The sequence below is a fragment of the Hyperolius riggenbachi genome, chromosome 1, assembly GCF_040937935.1.
Source record: "Hyperolius riggenbachi isolate aHypRig1 chromosome 1, aHypRig1.pri, whole genome shotgun sequence".
Classification (NCBI taxonomy): Eukaryota; Metazoa; Chordata; class Amphibia; order Anura; family Hyperoliidae; genus Hyperolius; species Hyperolius riggenbachi.
The window spans coordinates 292176132-292201278 of record NC_090646.1 but is presented as its reverse complement, the minus strand read 5'-3'; the positions used below and the strand labels follow the sequence as shown (position 1 = coordinate 292201278).

The 25147-nt window shown below is 43.2% G+C and overlaps 1 protein-coding gene across 2 annotated transcripts in view; it reads right to left on the bottom strand.

Annotated features, from left to right (window-relative positions):
• The window catches only part of ELP1 (elongator acetyltransferase complex subunit 1), a 136738-nt gene that overhangs the window by 6460 nt on the left and 105131 nt on the right, over window positions 1-25147 (bottom strand). For both annotated transcript variants that reach the window (XM_068233717.1, XM_068233718.1), the window contains exons 30-36: window positions 21836-21898; window positions 20905-20965; window positions 19472-19585; window positions 11227-11338; window positions 11008-11135; window positions 5549-5703; window positions 2176-2254 (exon numbers count right to left, since the gene is read on the bottom strand). In XM_068233717.1, coding sequence (XP_068089818.1) covers window positions 2176-2254; window positions 5549-5703; window positions 11008-11135; window positions 11227-11338; window positions 19472-19585; window positions 20905-20965; window positions 21836-21898 — 712 coding nt within the window. The remainder of the gene's footprint in view (window positions 1-2175; window positions 2255-5548; window positions 5704-11007; window positions 11136-11226; window positions 11339-19471; window positions 19586-20904; window positions 20966-21835; window positions 21899-25147) is intronic.

Below are 25147 nucleotides of genomic sequence, written 5' to 3'. Positions count from 1 at the left end.
CATGAATTAAAAAAAAAAAAAGTGCTGCACCACCCCCTTGCCCACAGCATTGGAACGGCAAGGGGGTTAAAGACTGGGTTCCATGGCTCCCTCAAGGTTAATATGCTTTCAATTACTGTTTTTAATATTTAATACAGAGTTCATGGTCTGTAAATAGAGTGGGGTACAGTACTGTAATAGCTAGGACTATTTTTAACCTAGAGTCTCAAGCTACCAGAAAGCAAACTTATCCAGCATCAGTGCCGGATAACAGAGACTCGGTATACACTTGACATGGATGTTGGCTTTGCAGGAGAGGGGAAAGATTTCTGCACCTTTCCTGCAGAGTCATTCCCGTGTCATGGACCATGTACTCCCCATGGCATGGGCCAGCATCACATCAGATTCCCACTGAATAGCTTGAGGAGATTTGTTTAACCAGATGGGGACCGACGCAGTACAAATCTAGGTCCAGCAGGTGGTGCTGCCACACTGACTGGACATAGATTAAATGTCGCAGTAAACAAAGTGTTCCGCCGCGATCGTGCGCACCCGAGAGGGGAGATTAAGCTGTCATATGACAGCTGACATCTCCTCTCAGTGATCAGGAGCCATCGCACTTGACTCCTGATCACTGCGATCGCCAGCGGATCATAGTGATCACTGTTAGAGCTGTGGGGGGGGGGGGGGGGGGGGGGGGGAGGGAGAAGAGGATTAACTCACCTTCCTGACATTCCCCCGGCAATCGTCGCTCCCCTCCCGCTCTGGCCGGCATCCCCGCTCGCTCTGACGTAAGTATCGGCTCCCGACTTGATGACGTCATCAAGCTGCGACCTGGAACTGAGCGGCAGTACGAGCGTGGATGCCGGCCAGAGTGGGAAGCGGGGTCCACAGGTGCTCATCACTGGAGCCTGGGAGGTGAGTAAAGGCTGCCTGCATAACGGGGGAAACCTGGCCACACTGGGTACACCATGCCCAGCTTAGCCCTACCAGGGATCCGGCTGCCTGACCCCCCCAAACGCCCCCCCATATGCAAAATGATCTGGTCCTTAAGGAAAGTTAGGCAGCCAGTCCCGAAATGGTTAATGTGCTGTGCAAGGCTAACCTCACATTCACAACTGGAGGGAGATCTGGAAAAATTAATAGTGTCTTAACTTAGATGCGGTATCAGGAAGATATATCTTACTTAATCAGGCAAGAAGAGTTGCCTAATTTGCTGTAGTAATATACTCAGACAATACAAGATATAATTTAACCCTACAGATTCCTGGTTAACATTGAATTTTGATTTTTTTAAGACTGAACTGCAGATTGTTCAATAAATTACTTTTTACAGAGAAACATTCCTACAGAGTCTCATATATACCTTGCTGTATTTGCTGTCGTTTAAGACACTCCAGAATATAAGACGCACCTAGGTTTAGAGAGCAAAAATCGGGGAAAAAATGTATATCCTAAACCTGGTGCATCCATGTTCCAGGAGTGTCTTGCAAATGTCCTCCCTCAATTGGTGTCCTCCTGTATCCCCCATGTGTCCCCTTCTGTCTCCCCCCCCCCCTGTGTGTGTGCGGCTCCCCATATGTGCGTTTCCCCCTGTGTATGGTGTCTGCATCCCCATGTCCCCCTCTCCCTGTATATAATTTGCAGTGTAGTGGAAGCATCTCTCACCTTTCACCTAATCCATGGCTTCCACGCACTGCTGATCATGTCAACAGCAGAAGCTGTCACTAGGGGGAGCCGTGCAGGGCAGGAGAGGTCTGCGATCCCGGGAGTCATAGATTAGGTGAGCGACACTTCCACTACACTGCTATTTATACACGAGGGGGCGGAGACACTGGGAGGAGCGGAAGTGGACATACAAGGGGAGCCAGACACACACATGGGGGGAGAGCGGGCACACATGGGTGGGGGAATCTGATACACAGGGGGGGCCTGGGACACACACAGGACAATGCAGGGAGTCACCGATGTCACGGTGGGACGGCAGTTCGTATCGGCTGGACTTCTTAAGCCAGGGATTCCATATGTTCGTTGTATAGGACGCAGGAACTTTTTCTCACCATTTTTTGGGGGGAGGGGGGGGAGGTGTGAAAAGTGCATCTTACTATGGCAGCAAATATGGTAGCTTCAAAATGTATAACTCCTACACAGTGGCTCAAGAAAGAATAGAAGAAATAATGAATAGCAGGGTCGTACCTTGTCCTGTCGATTTTATAGTCTTCTGTTGTTGATAGGAAGTTATTATACTATTAACAGTTGAAAGTGGACCTAAAACCTGCAATAAGAATAACTGTTATTTTCTGTTCTATATCATCCTGTGCAAGTGTTCTACCATAAAGTATCTATTAGCAAGGGGAATTTATATTTTTGAATGACGTTTTATGGCTATTGCACAAGTGAATTTGTGGCTACCATTTGTGCCAACATTATTGCTATGGTACTATGGTACAACTGACTGTTAAGAGTTGGTTTACACTGACTGAAAGGGTATAAATACACATACATTGTAACTGCTGAGTGACACACTCAGTCACACACACGGCATGGAACATTTCTTCACCTGAAATGCATTTAGTGTAAACCAGCCCCAACTGATAACCCTGCTACTGAAGCTCTTCTATAGGGCTGATTCCCACCACAAGCGCTTTTCTAAGCTCCAGCAATAAGAAAAGTGCTTTGCCAGTGAACCAGCGCTTAGTCTGAAGATATAAGCTACATTTTTCATTTTAAAAACAAATCAGCCACTAAGTAAGCAATATGTTGCAATTTATGCTTACCGTATATCCTCGGCTATAAGTCGAGAAATTTAGGACTGACTCACAGTGTAAAAGTGTGTGTGTGTGTGTGGGGGGGGGGGGGGTCGACTTGTACTTGACAGTCCTAAATTTACCAACTTATAGCTGTGGTCCAGTGCCTCTTTCTCTTAATTATGCTCTTCTAAACTGCCCCCCTCTCTGGCTCTCCCTCCCTCCTGCCTCCACCTACTAATAATTATGGCCAGTTTCCCTAACAAACCTCCCCTCCCTTCCCAGCCGCTGTGGTGCCTCTCTGTCTCTCTAGCTCTGAGTGCCTGCTGCCCTCTCCCTACGGATGCCCGCCTCTCTCTCCCCGTTACGTGAATGCAGTGTAAGCCGGGCTGACATACATTACCTAATCCCCCGCTGCGCGCTGTGTCCTCTGATCTCCTCTTCGCTGATGCCGGTAAGTGTACTATAGCGTCTCTCCCGCTTCCGGTACCATGTGACTTGGGGTGGGGAGAGAGAGAGGGGTCTATAGGTGGGCAAATTAAGGAATCACAAGGCACACAGAAGGGAGGACACAGCTGCAGCCATACAGGGCACAGGGGTTCAATGTTGGGCAGGTGCTGGCTGCAACTGGGGAGTTAGCTATTAACCTCTCCTAGTTTCCAAGTGCAGACATTACTTCTGGTCCCCAAGTGTAGAAACAGTAACCCTCCTAGTCCCCACCTGCAGCTATCAACTTTCGTGGGCCGACTTATACTTGAAACATTGAAAAATACCAGCTTAAGCGGGTCAAATTTTGGGGTCGACTTATACACGAGGTCGACTTGTATCCGAGTATATACGGTACTTTAAAGTGTTTTTTTTCTCCTTTAATACAAAGCAGTAGTAAAAGTAATGCTCTATTTTTCAGTTAACTGCTCCTGCGAACTGTGACACATGGGCAACACTTGCAGCAATTTGTCATAGCCCTTATTTTACCACAGCTTGTTCCTTTCTTCCCCCAAAGGCATAGCATAAAAAGACATAATTGTAAATTTAGTGATGTTGCTCCATCTTTTTCAGGTGGAGTAAACATCACTTAAGGAATTACTTTAGGGCCGGTAAACGCCCGCCAAGCATTCGAGTGTATGGGAGAGTTTGTATCGGGTGCGGTGTACAGTTTACCAGCGTTTGTGTGAACGCAACGTTCTGATCACGATTTTCCCCGTCGTTCCAAGCGACCCTGAACGCTACCTGCGGCGTCGAGGGTAGATTACCTCCGTGTCTTCATGTCCCCCTGTGGGAACAAAAACCGCCAATCGCAACGGGAAGCAGCCAAAAAGCCTGCGCAAGCCCCCAAACGAGTCGCTGGCAAAAGGGATGCCGCTGGAAGCCTGGCAGAAGCCCGTGTGAACCAGCCCTTACTGTAGTAATGCATTCAGGCAATTTCTTGCTAGCAATTAATTACCAATGAGTCATAGCGTCACTGTAACCTTTAAATAGTATAGAGTGTACCCAGATAGCACATGATGAAATTAGGGTCTCAGCAGTTCTGGAGGTTATAATCCTAAAAATATTACACTTAAATGCAAATAGTGCAGAGGCTGTAACACAGCATAATGTTGATACTAAAATAAATATTTTTTTTTTAATATATATTCAAATTGAATTTGATGTCTGAAACCTATTTCAAACACAGCCATGGCCTTGTTTAAACCTGTGCAGAGAGTGCAACACAGGTGGCAGTAGTGACGCCACGGCACTGCGTAGCAACGTGATTCTCCCCAGTTCATTTTCGATCCCATTAATTTATAGAGAATGGGATCACAGCGCAAATGCATGAGAATGCATGCAACCATGAGTTACAAATTCACATTAACCCCTTGCCGACTGCTCCACGCCAATTGGCATGAGCAGTGCGGCAGCCCCAGGACCGCTCCATGCCCATTGGCGTGAACGGCCGTCTATGGGGCTAGCAGGAGATCGCGCGTACACTGCGCGCGCATCTCCTGCTTGGGGGCGGAGCTCTATAAATTAATGGGATCGGAAATGAACTGGGGAGAATCACGTTGCTACGCAATGCCGTGGCGTCACTACAGCCACCTGTGTTGCACTCTCTGCACAGATGGAAACAAGGCCATGGCTGTGTTTGAAATAGGTTTCAGACATCAGACAGACAGACAGACAAAATCTGTCTGCTGCAATGTAAAGCTCCTATTTCAGAAGAAGAAGGGAGTTAGGCTCTTCAGGACACTTGAGCAAGATGATGCGTAGCAAAAGCAAGTGGCACAACATCACACAACATCCCATTATGACAACGTGAAAAAGAAGTTTACTTGACGTTTTGGCAAATGTATTAAAAAGAAAAAAAATTGAGAAAGCACTTGTACATAAGTATTCACAGCCTTTGCCATGACGCTCAAAATAGCGTTCAGTTGCATTCTGTTTCCCCTGATCATCCTTGAGATGTTTCTGCAGCTTAAAGTGAACTGTCAACTGTGGGACCTTATATAGACAGGTTTGTGTCTATTCAAATCAAGTCCAATCAACTGAATTTGCCACAGGTGGACTCCAATTAAAGTAAACCTGAGATGGGCACAATAAAAGATTTTATACTTACCCAGGGCTTCCTCCAGCCCCATGAGCACCGATGCGTCCCTCTCCATCCTCCCGAGTGCCTCCATTCACCTGGTATCGGTCCTGTGCTGTGAATACTTTCCAGGTGCACTGTATATAAGAGGGTTCGAACTATGCAAAATACTTTGTTGTTATACTGTGTTTCTTAGTTTTTTCCTTGTATTATAAAACTGAAAAACAGAATAAAAACATCTTTAAAAACAACTTACTGCTGCTGCTCCATTTGGCTGCTCCTGTGGAATCCAGATGTCAGGTATAGACATCTCTATCAGCTGCAGGAACTCCTGATAAGTTTCTTGAAGTTTTCTGGCATCCACATCATAACCAAAGAGAACAAGCATCTTCAAGAGGCTGTTCATCTCACCTGAAAAATACAGAAAAGAGATACAGTAGTATAGATGGGCATTTACATATATTGCCTGCAACCCAACCACTTCTAGTGGTGCACAGAATAATTCCTCCCTGTACCTCTAAAGAAAATCCAATACAGAAAACCAGCAACAATCATAGTTATGAGGGCCTTTACAATGATGTCCCAGCTGATTTTTGAAAGTCATCACTGCACAGATGCTGAGTCCAACAGTATATAGTTATTATCATTGATGTATAAAGTGCCTACATATTCCATGGTGCTGTACAAAACACCAATATACAAAGCTGGTTAGGGAGTGAATAATGAGAGAGAGAGAGAGTCAAATATAACACCTAAGCATCATGCTTATTATTAACATTTAATGTTATATCAGGCAGAGAGGTGGACAGAGATGGTGGAAAAATGTTTACTTTTGTTTTACCCATATTAAGAGATAGAAAAAGATCCAGGAGAGAGTGAGGCCCTTTATGCCTACAGCTTAAAGTATCTGTAGGAGTAGGGTATGGTTGACAGTATCAATCGCTGAAGACTGATCAAGAAGGATCAGTATGGAAAAATGGCCTTTGGATTTAGCTGTAAAAAGATCATTGGTCGCTAACAGCTAAGAGGGAGTTAGCAGATTATAATGAAGTATGTTGCAAAATTCTTCAGCTGATAACATGACGAAGGATTAGGGGGATGGAGAAGGGAGTTAAAAGTGCTAAACAAATGCTTTGGATTGTGTGAGGATGTTAGGGAAGAAAAATAGGACTGTTTTGCTGCAGAGAGTGCATTTCTAATGTTTTTTAGGCTTTTTTGTATGAAATTAAGTCCTCACTTGTGTTACTTTTCTCCAATGCCATTCAGCTACTCTAGCGCACCTTTTCAACTGTTTAGTATCTTTGGTAAGCCAGGGTTGGAGACTGACACAATGGGCTCTATTCATAAAACTTCTGAGTCGGAAAAAATCCTGGAGGTAAAATACCGCAGCGGTATTTTACACTTCTGGGTGGTCATTCATAGAAATCTTGCCAGCTGCGATAGCAGAGCGGAGATCTCCCGCTGAAAGCTGGCGGTAAGCTGGCGGAAGGCATGCGGAAGCACTTCAGCCGGCAGAGTCCCTCCGTGCACTGCTCTCTCTGGGAGGTCTGTCCCATTCACTTGTATGTAATCCGCAAAATCAGAGGAAGCGGTATTTCCCGTCCACATACCGCTTCCTCTAAACTTTATGAATGGCCATTTTGTTACTTTTTTCTAGATAAATCTAGAAAAACACTGGAGAAGGCGGAAATTTCTCGCTCTGCAGGGGGATTGTAGATTTTCATGCGGGAACAGCTTTTATGAATGCCTACTTTGCTAAATGGACAGGAAAATCCGCTGTTTTGAGCGGAAAACTTGTGGTAACCTTTTATGAATAGAGCCCATTGAGGGCAAACATTAGTAATAGGGGGAAAAGGCATCATTTTAGTGATTGTGATGTGTTAGTGTGAAGCTGTCAAGTCTGGGTCAGTGAAGGATGATGTAAGGAGAGGCGCCAGGGCATCAGAGACAAATTGCATGTCTAGGTTGCTGTAGTTTCTGCAAATATATGACCGTACCTGTGCCAGCATAGTAAGAAAAGAGAGAAGTTAAAGGAGTTCTGGTCAGAGAAAGGGAGCGGATCATTGGTAAAATCAGTGATATAACAGAGACGAGTGAATATGAGGTCAAGTGTGTATCCATTAAACTGAGCTAAAGTAGTGGACCACTAAGACAAGCCATAGTAGGTGATAAGTGACAGAAGTGTGGTGGCGACACAATGATTAATGTCAACAGGAATGTTAAAATCAGAGGACGGGAACTGGAGGAGCCATGCAGAGAAGTGATCTAAGAAATAGAAGCTGGGCAAGGAGGTCGGTAGATAACTGCGATTTGGAGGTTAGAGGGAGAGTATAGTTGGACTGCATGAACTTCAAAGTTTGGGAGAGAGAGAAGGAATAGGAGTGAGGAGCATTTATCAAAGAGGTGAATGCCCACTTTACCACCATGTTTATTCCCACTTCTGACTAAAATATGACTAAAGTGGAATCCCCCATGAGAGAGGGTGGCAGGAGAGACTGTGCCAGAAGAAGTCAGCCTAGTTTCAGTGACCCCAAAGAATGTGAAGGCATTGGAAGTGAAAGGATCATGGATGAAAGGGACTTTGTTACAAATTGAGTGGGTATTCCAGAGGGAAGCATAGATAGGTGGGGGAGGAGGGAAAATAAATGTCATAGCAATGTTATGGCAGTTGGGAGGTGAATGTGGTTTTCTGATAGCAGTATGATAAGTAGTGAGTAGTGACGTGGCGGAGAGGGGCCAGGGTTTGATGAAATGTCCTCTGCAGCAAGGAGGAGGCAAAGAGAGCGAAGGAGAAGGTGGGATTTAGATTTATGTTTACAAACAGCATGAGAAGTATGAGGTTGTAAAAATAATAAAATTCATGAGAAGCAAGCTGGGGAGAGAATTAACCACCCTGGCGTTCTATTTAAATTGCCGCGGCGGCAGGGTTTTTTTCATGTCATTTTTTTTTTTTTTCATGCTGCCAACTGAAAGTTGGCAGCATGAAAGCCCACTAGTAGGCGCACATGGTGCGCCCTTCTGATCGCTTTCGGCGATCACAAGTAACAAGAAATCCTGCGGAGAGCGAGATTTCTTGTTGGGCTTACCCCGTCGCCATGGTGACGATCGGGAAGACGTCATGGACGTCAGCCGACGTCAGACGCCTAAGATCCAGCCCTTTGCGCTGCCCGAAACTGTTTGGTCCGGGCAGCGCAGGGCTCTGGCGGGGAGGGGGGCCTCTTCCACCGCTGCGTGCGGGCGATTGCCGCTGAGCGGCGGCGATCAAAGACCACACGCAGCTAGCAAAGTGCTAGCTGCGTGTGGCGCACTTTATTTTAAGTAAATCGGCCCAGCAGGGCCAGAGATATCAGCCTCGGCGGCTATGGACGAGCTGAGCTCGTCCATACCGCCAGGAAGGTTTTAAAGAGAGGATGAAATGTACAGCATATCGTTGACAGCAGGAGGACGTAGTGTGTTTAGGGTTCTTTCACATCAGAGCTTGCGTTTGGAAAAGCTAACATGTGTTTTGCTGTTTGCGTTTTTCATGCGTTTTTAATCCGTTACAGCACATAGGAAAACGCAGGTGAAGTTATTGTTTGACTTCCAACTGTAACTGTGTGCGCTGAAACGTTTTAAATACGTATGCTCTTCTTGGAGCTTGCGTTTTACATTGATTTACGTTAAAACGCAAACGGACGATTAAAAGCTCCGAGGAGCTTCGAAACGCAACGCAGAAAAGCACAGCTTTAGATGTGAAAGGTAAAATGAAAGTCTATGGACTTTCATTTTTAACTTGGAAAACGCAAACTATCGACATTGTGTCAAAACGTCTAAAACCAGCTCAGATGCGAAAGAGCCCTAAGGGCCCTTTTCCACTAGAGCGATTGCTGAATCGCAAAATCGCAAATCGCTAGCGATTTTAAAATAGCTAGGGTTTGCTAAATAACATAGGAATCGCGGTAGGTAATTTCCACCTCCGCGATTCAATTTTTACAAAAGCGCGATCGCGCCGCGGATCGATTATTGCTACGATTTCGCTATGCTATGCAGTGCATAGCAAAAATCGCAATCGCCTGGAAAAAAAAGAAAGAACTTTGCTGAATCGCAATCGCTAGCGTTTAAAGCAAACGCTAACGATTGTAAGTGGAAAAGTGCCCTTAGAGATTTGAGGACAGCTCGAGAAAGCAGGCTGATAATAAAAACCAGGTGAAATATTGTTGCAACTGACCGTGTGTCAGATAAGCAGAGTGTTGTGTCAGTTCGTTCTGTTCCCTTCTGGTTCAATTCTGGTAAAATTTGCATTTGTATTTTTATTACACTTAGGCAGGGGTCACACTTGTCGGCTTTCGTGCGCGTTTTCTGCACAGAAAAACTGTTTTCAACTGAGAACTCATGTTTATCAATGAGCAAGCTCACACTTGAATGCAGATTTCGCGCGCAGAAAAAAAACTGACATCTTGCGCAATTTGTCAGTTTTCTCTATAAATTACATTAGCTGTTGTAAAGTAGAGGTCACACTTGTCTTTCAGTTTTCTGAAAAGTGTAGAAACTGAAAGACAAGTGTGACCCCTGCCTCAAAGTTATAGATGCACTTTAAATTCAGATGCTAGAACTAACCAAACGGTCATAACTGACCTCATACCGTAGGGCCTGTTCAGACTATCTGCGTATGAAGAATGCGTTTAAAATCAAAGAAACGCAAGTTGAAAAACGCATGCGTTTTTCTTGCGTTCTAATGCGTATTCTATTGCGTTTTGCACACACACGTGACCCAGGGGTAAAAAAAGAATTATGGGAACCGCAGAGGAAAACGGACGCTAAAAACGCAATAGTACGCGTTTTCGATACGCGTCCATAGACTTTCATTGCGTCCGTTTCTATGCGTGACGCACAGAACTGCGTGCAGCAATGCGGATGAGAAACGTATGCGTCTCATACGCATACATGTGTACTAGCCCATTCAAAAGCATTAGGAGCCGTTTCTATGCGTTTTTGGTACCCAGACACGTTCCCTGAAAACGTCTAGGAACGCGCAAAGTCTGAACAGGCCCAGGGCCTGTTTCCACTACACGCAGATTGGATGCAGAATGGATGCAGAAAAACTGACTCCAATGAATGTCTATGGGCCTGTTTCCACTAAACGCGATTTTTCTGATGCAGATTTTCCCATAGGCATTCATTGGAGTTTTTCTGCATCCATTCTGCATCCAATCTGCGTGTAGTGGAAACAGGCCCTAAGTTATATGCAAATAGCCTGCCAGAATCTTAATTAGCAGACTGGATGCAGGTGTGATGGTTAACTGATAGTCTCAGCCTAGCAGGCAGAGATTTAAAGGATACCAACAGTCCAGATCAAGTACAACATACTACATAGGATGAATAAACAAACTCTAGCAGCTGGTAGGGCAATAAAGTATATCTCAAACTACTACCTAGAGAGATACATTGGTCCAAATGCTCAAAAATATAAACTAATAACTGTAATACAGTAAAGTAAAACTATAGTCAACATTTACCTTCTGCTTCAGCAGATTACACTATTCTATTCTAATGGTGCCCGTACATGGTACAATTTTTACATTTTTTTCGATTAGATAATTTAGTCCGATTATTCTGTCAGATCGAATATAAAGATTTGTACCATGTATTGGCACCATAAGTTCAATGCACACTCTTGTTTTTATAAAAAGTGCCTGAAGGGATTAATCAGTTTAGAAAAAAAAATTGGCCACACACATCTCATCTTGTCCACTGAGCTGACAATCTCTCCCAGTGCCTCCATTAAAGCCATATCTTCTAGAGGGCTCCCTTCCTTTAGACTGTGCTTCTTACGCTCTGCTTTCCGACGATTCTTTGAAGTTCTCCTGCACATAAAACAAATGATGGTCATGGCCATGATACCCATAGGAACAACGATGGATGATATTTCACTCTGTTTTGAAACAAACCACTTACGAAGAAATTCTGGAATTGCTGTGAGAATATTTTCCACTGATGTCACTTGCAGTAATGATGCTGCTTGTATCAGAGAACAAATCTGATTCTAGACCTACAGGATTCTCATTATCTGGAACAGATTAAAATACATGCATAAAGGTTTAGAAAAGGAATATATGATTCTTAAAATTCAAATTTGCTTTTTGTTGATGGAAAAAAAAGAAATCCCCAGTTTACTCATATATTTTAAGGAATTGTATAATTATTATTTCAGCATTTGAGACTTTTTATGTGCATGTACAAATGATGTCATTCCAAAAGATTTCTAAAAGAAAATGCTAGGTGGACATGCCAGCCTGGTGCAATTTTGACATAAGTCCAAGTGGGTAAACAGGTTTACTGTGCTGTTAAAGAGACTGTAACAAAAAAAAGTTCCCCTGGGGGGTACTCACCTGGGTAGGGGGAAGCCTCAGGGTCCCAATGAGGCTTCCCCCTCCCCTGTAGCTGCAAGCAATCCAGCGCTGGCTCCCCCGAAGTCTCCAGCAATCCTGGCTCGACAAGCTGGACAAGGCTTCATATATTTACCTTCCCTGGCTCCAGCCAGGGCGCTGTTGCAGCTCTCAGCACGGAGATAGGCGGAAATAGCCAATCTCTGTCGGGTCTGCTCTACTACGGAGATGCAGGAGACGTGCGCCTGCACAGTAGAGCGGACCGACATCGATTGGCATTATTTCCGCCCATCTCCGAGTGGACAGCCGATACTGCACCTGCGCTGGAGCCGGGAAGGTAAACATTTACATCCCCACTGTTCGGTGGGGCACAGCGAGACCGCCGTGGGACACAGGAGGACGGCGGAAGCCTCGATAGGATCCGGAGGTTTCCCCCACCCGAGGTGAGTACCCCTCAGGGGAACTTTTTTTCGTTACAGGTTTTCTTTAAAGAAATGAACAATGCAGGGAGATGGGAGTCTGCTAGCAGTCTGTACACCTACAGTAAAGATTATGAGACACAGGCAACTCCCTGCACAGGGACAGCACCGATAGCTCGAAATTACCCAACGATTTGCATTATTAGTATATGCTTTGCTAGATACAAGAGCAAAGTAGCTCCTTATCACATGGAATGCAGACATCAGCAGACAGCAACATCACTCTACTTAGTACTGGGGTGGCTGTGGGTGATTCCAGGTTAGCGATTATACTGGGAAGCAGAGGAATAGTCCATAGAGCATACAAGAAAATGGATGGTTGTCTAATTGTAAACCAGTTAAATTTCAATTTCACAACATTTTCATAAATTCATAGCGGACTGCGGATTAAAATGTAAAGATTAATTATGAAAAAACAAAACCTATATGTGTTTATGGCATTTGCAATGTTGATCTCTGGTTAAAATAAACACCTGTTAGAGGGAGAATGTAATAACACTTTATTTGTGAAGCACCAACATTTTACAAAGCACTTCATAATAAAAAAAAAGGATGTAGATTTAATATAATTTTTGTAGATTACAACTGAGCAGTCACAAACACATGGTACAGAAGAAGGTGACAATGACAAGCCTGCTCCATTTGATTTATAATTACCCTAATAGGCGAGAATACTGTATACTCTCTTTTTGGCAGTCTCAGTGCTCACAGGTCCCTCTATGCATGTCCCATGAGCCACTAACAGCTGCCTTCACTCCATGCTTGTCACAATGCAGAAATTACACTTTCTTATTTTAGGATATGGTTTCGTACTACATTAGGCTTCATTCACACTAATGTAAAAATTGGGTAGTTTCCCAGCATGTGCTTTACCTCGACCTAGAGGTCCTTTTTTGGAGGCAAGTGTACCACATCTTTCTTTTAAACCATTACTTCCATTGGCACGTTTGTATATGTTAAATTGCCAGCTCTGTTTGTCATTCATTATCTCAGATGAAGACACTACCCGTGATGATAACATATTTTGTCTGAAATCCTCTTACTTGCACACATTTAAAGAGACTCTGTCTCATAAAAATCATCTTTTTATTTCAAAAATGTCTTTAACGTGATAGCCCTAACTAAGACGATGCATCCCTGTGGCTGTAATCTAACTAAATCCCCCCAAACTCCGGGGGGGGGGCAATCCGGGCTGCGCTTCCGTGAGAGGCAGAGCTTTCAGCTACAGCTCTGCCTCTCCACGCATCTATCAGTGCCGGATCGCCGCCTCTGCCCGCCTCTCTCAGTCTTCCTTCACTGAGAAGGGCAGGGGAAAACCGGAGATACGCGCTGATTGACGCGTAAGGAGGCAGAGCTGCGGCTGAAAGCTCTGCCTCCTCCAGCAGCAAAATCCACGACCAAGAAAGTAGTGAATTTTGCGGGGGAGAGGGAGGGGGGAGTTAGGTCGGAATTTAATTTGATTTCAGCCACGGGGATGCGGCATTTTAGTAAGGGCTATCATGTTAAAGACATTTTTGAAATAAGATGATTTTTATGAGACTTTAGTGTCTTTTTAAATTTCCTGTCTGTGGACATCACTTCTCTTTAATCCTGGATCAAAAAGCTTGACCAATCTCTCCCTTATAAAAACGTATTTTTCCTCAAAAAAGAAATATTAAAAAGTTGAATGTGATCTGAAACAGATGGCCTAATCGTTGAATGATCTAGTCAAATCACTGAATTATCTGGATGCCTCTTGTCCCTCTTCTCCCAAATTCCATTTCTTTGACACTCCCTTCTTGAAATAACAGTGCTTCCCTTCTCCCAACTTCTATAACCAGTTTCCCCTTGGGATACTGGCAGGTCGTATCTTGAGAGGGCAAATCCTACATATGCAGTGCAGTCTAAATGTATTGCTCCAAACCGTTCAAGATAACTTTTTGTTCCTCATACAATTCTTTAAGAAAAAAAAAGGAAAGTGTTGTTTTGAACTTTTAGTTTGTTATCTTGTATAAATGCTCACTGTATTCTCTGTAAAGGTGGCCAACACTTATAGATGACTACCAGATCAACCATAGGATCGATTACTCTCTGATCGAATCTAATCACAGAGGGATCTAATGGCTGCCCACACACTAAATACAGATTTTGAATCAGAGCCGGATTTCCCATAAAGCACTGTAGGCACGTGCCTACAGGCGCATTATGGGTAAAAGGCGGCCCCTCCTGAAATGTCCCCCTGGTGACAGCTGTTGCACTTTATTCCCTCCCATCCTTGCTCCGAAAGATACACATAAGTACCGGCGAGTAGGGGGGCGGGTCCGCCGGCCAAGGCATAGCTGACAGAGAAAGACTACAGTCAGCCCCGCCTCTCTGCTTAGCCAGCCAACCGCAGCATAGGCTTTGTCCCTCCAGGCTTCTCTGTGGGCAGACTCCACCCCCACAGCCATTCCGTTCTCGAGGAGGAGCAGCAGCCAGCGCCACCTACGTACACCTGACCTGAGCAGCTGCCCGCCTGCCAGTGCACACTTATGTCAGAATAATCACAGCTGCTGACAGGTAGGAGCTGCTGCTGCCGCCCCCTCCCACCCCTCTGTCTGTAAACACTGCGTCCTGTGCTTGGCTGTGTCACTGTGAAAAGGCAGAAGAGCCTGATCTGCTATCTTGCAGAATGCAGTCTGAACTTCTTACCTTTGTGTGCCCCTGCTGTTATTTCACCCCCTTGAAGCACTCAGCGGGCCATTTACACAGAGGCAAGCGAGTCTGTAAAGTGCTATGTGCTGGCTCGGCTGCCTGAAGATGAAAAACGTTACCCTTTCCTCCCCAGCTCTGTCCAGTGAATAATCAGCAAGCCCCAAGTTCCCAGGAAAAGAATACCAGCTAGTTTAGAGGTATGGTGGTGGGGAAAAGTGGACTCAGCTGCTAGATTTTGTGTATTTCGGTTGCAACGCTTTCATTCATTCTGTATGTATATCAGAATCAGAATCAAGTTTAATGGCCAAGTACAGGGGTTGTACCTGGAATTATTTTTGACACATACAGGCTCGAGTAGTACAAAAGACAAGTTATGCAGATATGCAGTGTTGTACAAGTTATACAGATATACAGTATTGAAGACAAGCAGATATACAGTAAGTAGAGTATTTTAAGTAAAGAGGGCAGTAGAGTAGTTTAAGTGACTCTAAACTAGTTGGGGTGATGTAACATGGGTGGGCTAACTACCCGGGTGTAAGCGCTGGAGCAAGGGAGTGCGATTGGGAGGGTACGTTGAGGAGATCAATGGCTTGGGGAAAGAAGGTGTTCCTGTGTCTAGTGGTCCTGGTGGGTAAGGACCTGTAGCGGCGGCCTAAAGGGAGAAGACTGAAGTAGCGGTTGCCTGGGTGGGTGGGGTCACCTGCTATCCTAGCGGCCCCTGAGCGCAGTCTGGACGAGTAGAGAAGGTTGAGTGGTGGGAGGGGAGTACCGATGATCCTTTCTGCAGACTTTATGACTCTTTGTAGCTTGTACTTGTCCCTCACAGAGGCCCCTGCATACCACACGATGATGGAAGAGCCAAGTATTGACTCAATGGCAGCAGAGTAGAAGCAGGTCATAATGTCTTGCGACATTCCAAACTTTTTCAGCTGACGTAGGAAAAACAGGCGTTGTTGCGCTTTCTTCTGAATCACTGTGGTGTTTTCCTCCCACTTTAGGTTGCTGGATATGGTGGTGCCTAGAAAACGCGCGTGCAGGACCCTGGCAACCTCAGTGCCTTCGATGTGGACCGGGGAAAGTTCGGGACGGCCTTTTCTTGTTCAAAAATGTGTGTGTGTTTGTGTGTGTTCAAGTGTGTATGTATGCTTGTGTTCAAATGAGTGCGTGTCTGTGTGTTCAAGTGTGTATGTATGCCTGTGTTCAAATGTGTGCGTGTGTCTGTGTGTTCAAGTGTGTATGTATGCCTGTGTTCAAATGTGTGCATGTGTCTGTGTGTTCAAGTGTGTATGTATGCCTGTGTTCAAATGTGTGCATGTGTCTCTGTGTTTAAGTGTGTATGTATGCATGTGTTCAAATGTGTGCATGTGTCTGTGTGTTCAAGTGTGTATGTATGCCTGTGTTCAAATGGGTGCGTGTCTGTGTGTTCAAGTGTGTATGTATGCCTGTGTTCAAATGGGTGCGTGTCTGTGTTCAAGTGTGTATGTATGCCTGTGTTCAAATGTGTGCGTGTGTCTGTGTGTTCAAGTGTGTATGTATGCATGATGCCACTAACTTCCTCAGGGGTTTACAGGCCAATCCCTGCCCCATATCACTGACCTCAGGAGCTTACACCCCAGTCATTGTCTCATGTCACTAAGCATGATATGAGACAATGATAAGAATATAAGATCCGAAGGACGGTTAAGGTAGCCATACACTGGTCGATTTGCCATTAGATCGACCAACTGACAGATCCCTATCTGATCAAAGAGGGATCGTATGGCTGCCTTTACTGCAAACAGATTGTGAATCGATTTTAGCCTGAAACCGATCACAATCTGTTGAGCTGCTCCTGCCGCCTGTCCCGTCCCCCCCGTATACATTACCTGAAGCTGGCTCCGGGTCCTCTTGTCCGCGCTGCACCGCATCCCAACGTACACTTTGTCACTCCGTGACCAGGAAGTTCAAATAGAGCGCCTTCTATTTGAACTTCCTGGTCACTGGAGTGACACAGGAAGTTAATGTATGCTGGGATGGAAGCAGGAACAGAGTGGTGCAGCGCGGAGAAGATGCCCGGGAGCCAGCGTCAGGTAATGTATACCTGTATCAGATCGGCCGCCGCTAGCGACGCGCTCCCTACCCGCGGGCGATCGACGGTGATTTCCCGCACGGCGCGATCGACGGACCGATCCGATTTCGGGAGGAAATCGGATCGGCGGTTGCGTTTAGCGCGAACGATTGGCAGCAGATTTGATCCCAGTGATCGAATCTGCTGTCGAAATGGCGGCAAATCGGGCAAGTGTATGGCCAGCTTTAGTGACATGAGGCAGAGATTATGCTAGGTACACACAATGCTATTTTCAAATAGACTTACTGTCGGTTTGATGATTTTCAACATGTCCGATCTGATTTCCGATTGATTTTTCATAGAAGTGAACGGAAAATTGATTGAAAAAAAATCAATCGGAAATCAGATCGGACATGTTGGAAATAATCGATCTGACATTAAATCTGTCAGAAAATTGCATCGTGTGTACATAGCATTAGGGTTCAGAATATTTTTACTTGGGGATGTGGCCTGATTTTAGAGGCAGAGTTAGGGGTGCCAGAACACCTGTGCCTACAGGCTCCGAAGTTGTAAATCCGGCCCTGTTTTGAATAGATTTCAGCATGAAATGGATTAAAAATCTTTTGAGCCACCTCGTTACTCACGCCCTCAGGCCTCCCCATCTGTGCTCCCCCCACTGGCAGCAGTAATCTGACCTGTTCACTGGTGTGTGTCATCCCAAGGCTGGTGCTTTAACTTCTTCTGGGGGGGGGTTTCCTCCTCTGTGTGCCTTTTCTCTTCCTGTCATGTGCCAAGTTCAAACACTAGTGGGCCGACAGGATACATGCGGCACCCCAATGTTTGAAATTTGGCTTGACACATAACAAGGAAGAGAAGAGTACACATAGAAGAGCAGAGCAGCGGACCCAGAAGGACACGAGCCAGCAGACAGGTTAGAGTACTGCCGCTATACCAGGTCAGTTGTCAACGAATCAGATGTATGGAGAAAATCCTAAGAAAATGCCTCATGCTAGCAACTCACATTTCAGACCACTGAAGCAGCTCTAATGAGATATGAGAAACTGTTAAAAGGTGTATAAATGCAGATGAGGCAGGAGAGTCACCCCACCCTGTAAGCTAAAATCAACGCCAAATGCACAAGTATTTTCACACCTGTAACCTCTCTCATTTATATACAGAAGTACGGCCTGATGGATATTCAATTACATTTTTCCTCATGATCTGTATGCTGACTGTAATATGAACTGGTAAAGGAGTCATTTATAAAAAAATATTCCAGCTTTCACCATATCTATCACATGGCCTACCAAAAATAAAAAGGACTGCTCAAGAATCTTAGCAGAAACTGCTTTCATCATTGCATCTTATGTTACAAAATGTGTTTTATTGATCCAAAGTGTAGAAGAGTATCCTAACAAGACTGAATAAACAAAACAAGGTGACCCCTCAACTTCAAACTAGCAGTCACACAATTGCAAGTGATTACATGTATACAACATTGTAGATTATAAAGCTGAGTATAGGAATTTCACTAAAGTTGCTCAATGCAACTGGTGTCTCAACAAGCATCCTCACAGTGCTTTCCTAAATCGTGCTGAAGAAATAATAAATTGGGTGGGCTGGATTTTTTATGCCAACCTTTACAGCATGCCTCAAGATTGTCTCATTGATTAAAAAAAAAAACACACATTTTGTTATATTTATAATTTAATCAAAAGGAACCTTAAAGGGACACTTAAGTCAAACAAAAAAAAAATGAGTTTTACTCACCTAGGGCTTCCACTAGCCCCCTGCAGCTGTCCGGTGCCCTTGCCGTCTCCCTCCGATCCTCCTGGCCCCACCGGCAGCAACTTCCTGTTTCGGTGACAGGAGCTGACAGGCTGGGGACGCGAGTGATTCTTCGCGTTCCCAGACACATTAGCACCCTCTATGCTGCTATATGGTATAGGATATATGCTATAGCAGCATAGATGGCGCTATTGTGGCCAGGAACGCGAAGAATCACTCGCGTCCCCAGTCTGTCAGCTCCTGTCATTGAAACAGGAAGTGGCTGCCAGCGGGGCCAGGAGGATCGGAGGGAGACGGCGAGGGCATCGGACAGCTGCAGGGGGCTATTGGAAGCCCCAGGTGAGTAAAACTCATTATTATTTTTTTTACTTAAGTGTCCCTTTAAGGTGGCCACACACCATACATTTTTTTTAAATATCTGTTCAATTTAAGAATTGCAATCAATTTTTCTGACTGATTGTAACAAAGTAAAAAATATGACCAATGTACCACACACCTATGTTCAATTTTTCCCCAATTATGATAAAAATGATTGGAAACTCTGAGAAAATTGCTAGGGTGTGTATATTAATAAACTTACAATCCAACACACACCATACAATCTTTAGAGAAATTGAACAGAAATATCTGGCATTCCGGATCGATTTAAATCGAAAAAACCGGGAATTCCGATCGGATTTTTCAGTCGAATGAAAAAAAAGCTTTCGATTTTTTCGAGAGATACGATCGTTTTCATCGAATTGCTGTAAAATCGGATCATTTTATTGTATCGTGTGTGGCCACCTTGACTCAGAGTAATGTTATATAACGACATGAGCACTAATTACCCAGCAAGCCTTGTTGTGCTTTTTCCTTCAGTTCCCGCACCACACACAGACGTTCTTTGTGTCGAACAAATGTTGTTTTCTGATTTTCCAAGAATATCAAGTGACTTTTTTGAGCTATACAAGAGAATGATTATATAAATAAATATAGTCTTTCTTGAATAACATTAATACAATATACAATAGCATTTGTAAAGCGCTTTTCTCCCATAGGACTCAAAGTAGTTAAAGCAAACCTGAAACGAAAATTAACTTATACAATAATAATTTTATTTGTAGTGCAGCAAAGAAATAGAACATTAGTAGCAACGAAAAGTCTCATATTGTTTTCCAGTACAGGAAGAGGTAAAAAAAAACTTCAGTTGTTATCTATGCAAAAGAGCTTCTCTGAGCTACCGTATTTCACCCACTTGGTTGAATACAGTTTTTTTTAACAAATCAAACAGTTTTTTTAAGCACTTAAACAGCTAAGAAACAGTAAGTTACTGCAGGAAAGTTCAAAGGGTCATTATTTCTGTTTTGTTTTATAGCTTTAAAGACAGAGTGCGATTTTTAAAACTGCAACTGTGACAGTATGACGCAATGTTATTAAAAGCTATATAACTGAAAAAGAAATTAGTTTACTTTGCTACTATTGTTCTATTCATTATGCGTACTACAAATACAATTCATTATATCATACTTGTTTTTACACTTCAGGTTTGCTTTGAAAGAACACATATAGTGAGGCTGACATTTGTATTTCCTTTTAAACAATGCAAATTGCCTGTCCTGTCTTGCTGATCATCTGCTTCTAATACTTATACCCAAAGATCCTGAACAAGCATGCAGATCAGGTGCTTCGACTAGCTGATTAGCTTCATGCTCTAAGTAGGTTTATGTTTTTTTTAGGTGTGGAATTCAGATGCTACTGCAGCCAAATAGATCAGCAGGGCTACCAGGCAACTAGTATTGTTTAGAAGAAAATAAATATGGCAGCCTCCATATCCCTCAGTTTAAGGTGCCAAGGTTACCTTTAAGGCAGGGGAGTGGCAAATTCATTGTTCATGCCGCTCCCCCCACCTGCCACATGACGTCACGCGTACACTGCTTCATCATTCCATGCTTCCCGTATAGCAACACAGCATGTTGTCAGCTATACAGCTGACTCGTGTCTGTGCATCCTGGCACAGCGATGTTGCCCAGGGGGATCGCGTCCTGATCCCCAACAGGCGACATCCATCACCGAGGTGTATCCAACTGACAAAGAGAAAAAAATTCATCTGCAAACATTTAGTCAGTTCTACTTCAGTTTGTAAACACCCTCCAATTTACAAGTGACATCACTGTGAATGTGTTTAGAATCACAGACACACCTAGGATCTTGAGTAAACCAGAATGAATCGGAACTAAGCACTATCAATAAAACTAGTTTCAGAGCGATTTTATTTGTTTACCCTCTGTTATTGCAGGCTTTACATTTGTTTCGATTATATCAAGACGCCTGTACTTGTGTACCTAAGACAAAGAGAGAAGAAATTCAAATGAAATTAAATATAGATGTGTATATAAAAAGATATATTTATCGTTGGTAAAAAAAAAAAAAAAAAAAAAAAAGGAGGTTGGGTTCTTTTAAAGGGAAATGAGAATCTGCCAACAAAGTCCTAAGCAGCAATGAAAAAATGGTCATGCAAAATAGAACATTCAGTTTTGCTTTCCTAATTTATTTGACAACACTGAATTGGCCCTTGTAGGCCGTGCAGCTGCACAGGGGCCCCGTGACCTCTAGGGCCCAAGCAGCACCATATCACAGTCAGGCACAGATTACGGTACCCTTTAGGTTTGTAAAGTCCTGCAAAAAAACGTGCAGAAAATGTGCTATATAAATACTTAATAATAATATGACTATGTACTTTGTATAAAACACTATGGAAGATATCAATGCCACATAAACAGAATAACAATCATATAGGTATAGTAGGGTTTTTTTTCTCTTTTTTTTATATTTACATTTTTGAAATTTTCATCAGTGACAATGCTGCATGATGAGCAGTAACAAAAATTGCTTGTTGTATTCAAGTCATGTATGAAACATAATGAATAGGTTAAAAATATGCGCTACATAAATACATTCCTTACAAAATGCAGAGAAGGTTCACATACTTCTATGTTATTTAAACTTTTTGGATCCACCCATGATCTCCAGATCACACCCACTCACATGGAGCCCTCTACATTTATTCTGCACAGGGGCCCACTGTTGGCTTTGTCCATCACCTATCCCAATATAAGCACTCAGTTTAAAATCATTTCCTATAAGGACCGTAAACCAAAGCTATTGAAGAAATCAAAACAGCTAGACAGTATTTTCTTTTACAATATTCCTACCAGTCGCAAGGCCTCTTCCCACAAAGCTCCTTCTAGCAGCAGTAGGATTGCTTCCTCATAATCCTAAAATGAATGAGTTGTTGTTAACAGCAAATCACATTACACGTACTAAGAAAGCTTATACATTTTTACACTTTTCATATTTTCTTTTGGGAAAATGGACCTTGAATAAGCTCACAATTGACCTAATTAAAAAGTGTGATTGAATGGTTCACTTTGGTACTTTAATGTTGTGTAGATGTGAAGTACAAATTTTAAAATGACACTTTTTAATAACAATGAGGTAATTATAAAAAGAAAAGTGCAATGTGTAACAGCAAAACATTAAAGTGTAACTGTCGGGCATAAAATCCAAAATCTTTTCTTTATTTTATCTGGTAAACAAGTAATAAGGATGCTAACCAGGCATTTCAAAAGTTAAAATCACTATTACTTTTCTTGTTGATAAATGATCATCCCCCAGTTTACCTGACTCTTATTTGATATACACAAAATTTGGTACACAAAAAGAAAGTTGCAGGGCATGCTGGGTTGTCTTCTTTTGCTTCTCTACTTCCCCTCAGACTAATGCAGCCTGATTAGCTGAAGCCCCTTTCCCTCCTGTTTTACCCTCCCACACCCCTGTTGCTCTCTGATTGGACAATATTGCTCATGCTGAGACAATGCACTTTCTATAGTGAGGGGCAGGCAAAATTACATCAGGATTGGCTTCAAAATAGCCACACTTAAAATGGGAAATGCTAAGAAGGATTTTCTCTTTTTTTTACTGTAGAAAAATCACTGAAATCAAAACGTGGACAGTGCAATACATATGTTTTGTAAGTAGAGCAAGTATTTATCTACTTATACATATATGTGTTTTTTTCCCTGAGATAGTATGGTTGACAGCTTCTCTTTAATGCCACAACCTGTAATATTGTTTTCTTTATAAATCCTCTTTTTATTATTTCAGAAATTGTGTTTTAAAAACTGGTATCTGCCACTAAAGTCACAAGACCTTATGTGCATAAAAGAATATTACTTGTTGAATGACTATGTACTTTGTTTCCCTTTTAGTGCAACACTGAAAAGTTAAAGTTCAGTAACCACTTAAAGGTTAGGGTGGCTGGAGGAAGCCCCAGGTAAGTACAGATTTGCTGGTTTTTTTTTAACCGCTGGTCAGGGTCCCTTTAGGCTGCTTTCACAGTGGGACGTTACAGGCGCATGTTAGAGCAGCCTGTAACGCAGCCCACCGCACAGTAATGAAAAATCAATGGGCTGTTCACAGTGCCCACGTTGCGTTACAGTGTAACGCAAGACGTCAAGACAACGTACTGCATGCAGTACTTTATACGCAGCTAAGCCGCGTTAGACTGCTTGCACATGCTCAGTAATGTTGGAGAGGAGGGGAGAGCGGCCAGGTACATGGCTAATTAATATTCACTGCACTTTGTGACGTGTGCAGTGTTTACTTCCTGGAGCAGCCACTCTGTGCGGCGATTGGCTGGCGGGACCACGTGATGCCGCATGCGTCCAAGAGTATGCATCACGGATGCCAGAGTGAGCTGCACAACGCGGTTCGCTCTGACGTCCACATCGAACACCACCAGGCGTTGCGTTGGGGGCACGTTATGCAACCATAACGTCCCCTAAAACGCAACGTCCTGGTGGGAAAGTAGCCTTGAAGAAAGAAACTGTAGTGAAAATAACATAATGAATACAATTGTTTATTGTTTACAATATTCATTTATAGACTATGTTGTCAGTGTTTGTCCATTGTAAAATCCTTCCTCTCTCTGATTTACATTCTGAAATTTACCACTAGTGGTGACATCTTTAGTTTTGCCAGGTGATCTATACAGAATGTCCGTTACTGAGAGTTCTACGCACAGAGGGAGATATTGCTTGCTTGCCAGTTGAAAAAAGCCGTTATTTCCCATAACGCAATGAGGTTCACAGACAGAAAACTGTCAGGACCTTGGTAATGGCATCATACTGTGGGAGGGGTTTCACCAAAATATCAGTCATACAGACCCCCCCCCCCCCCCCCATTATCTATTCAAAAAAAGTTAACAATTTCACGTGGGAAAGGGGGCATCAGTTACTGATTGGAATGAAGTTCAATCCTAGGTTAAAGATTCCCTTTAAGCACAGACTGGAATGCTTTTATAAGTTAATGGGGTGGATATTTTTCCTAGAGCACTACATACAACAATTGTTGTTAAAGGAAACTGAGCACATTCTCTTTCACTGGAATTTCTCCTGGCATAGAAGCTGCCATGTTCCCCCTCCCCTTCTCACATTCCTAATTTACAGAAGTCAGAAATGCTATCTTGACACATTGACACACACAATGTCTTGAAGAAACAGTCCTAATTACTGTTGATGAAAAGGTATTGTTTACTTCTTGATAATTAGCTCAATAAAACAATTAGCTTCCTGAAATCTCTGAGGCTGGGACGGCCGGGCAGGCCTGCTGAAACAGGCTAATAAAACTACTTTGAATGTAAAATACAAGGTAAAATGAAAGTTTATTTTAATAATGAAACAGATTGTTGGCATGCATTTTTGATGTGCTATAGAAATGTCCTGAGTGCTAAAAAAGGTGCTCGGTTCACTTTAAAGTGTAACTGTCGGGCATAAAATCAAAAATCAATTCTTTATTTTTATCTGGTAAACAAGTAATAAGGATGCTAATCAGGCAATCCAAAAGTTAAAATCTCTATTACTTTTCTTGTTTATAAATGATTATTTCCCAGTTTACCTGACTCTTATTTGGTACGTTGCCGCACAAAGGAAGTTGCAGGGCATGCTGGGTTGTCTTTTTTTGCTTCTTTATTTCCCCTGAGACTTAACTAATGTACAGAAGCAAAAAAGGACAACCCAGCATGCCCTGCAACTTCCTTTTTTTGGCAACGTACCAAATAAGAGCCAGGTAAACTGTGGAATGATCATTTATAAACAAGAAAAGTAATAGAGATTTTAACTTTTGGATTGCATTGTTAGCATCCTTATTACTTGTTTAGCAGATAAAAATAAAGAATTGATTTTTGATTTTATGCCCGACAGTTACTCTTTAAGACTGGGCTTAGATCAGTGGATTTCCAGGCATTTGCAAGAAAGTTGTGCAGCAGCTAAACCAATCAATTACCCTCTCCTATAGCTACCACTTTAATGCGGAAAACCTGTATGGCACATACCCACATAAAGCAGGCAGTTGGAATGAAACTATGAAAGGCATATTTGTTGTGCAGTTTTAGAGGACAGTAAAAACATTAAGGCTCCCTGCACACTACAAATCAGTTTTGTGATTCCGTTTCCAATTTGCAATTC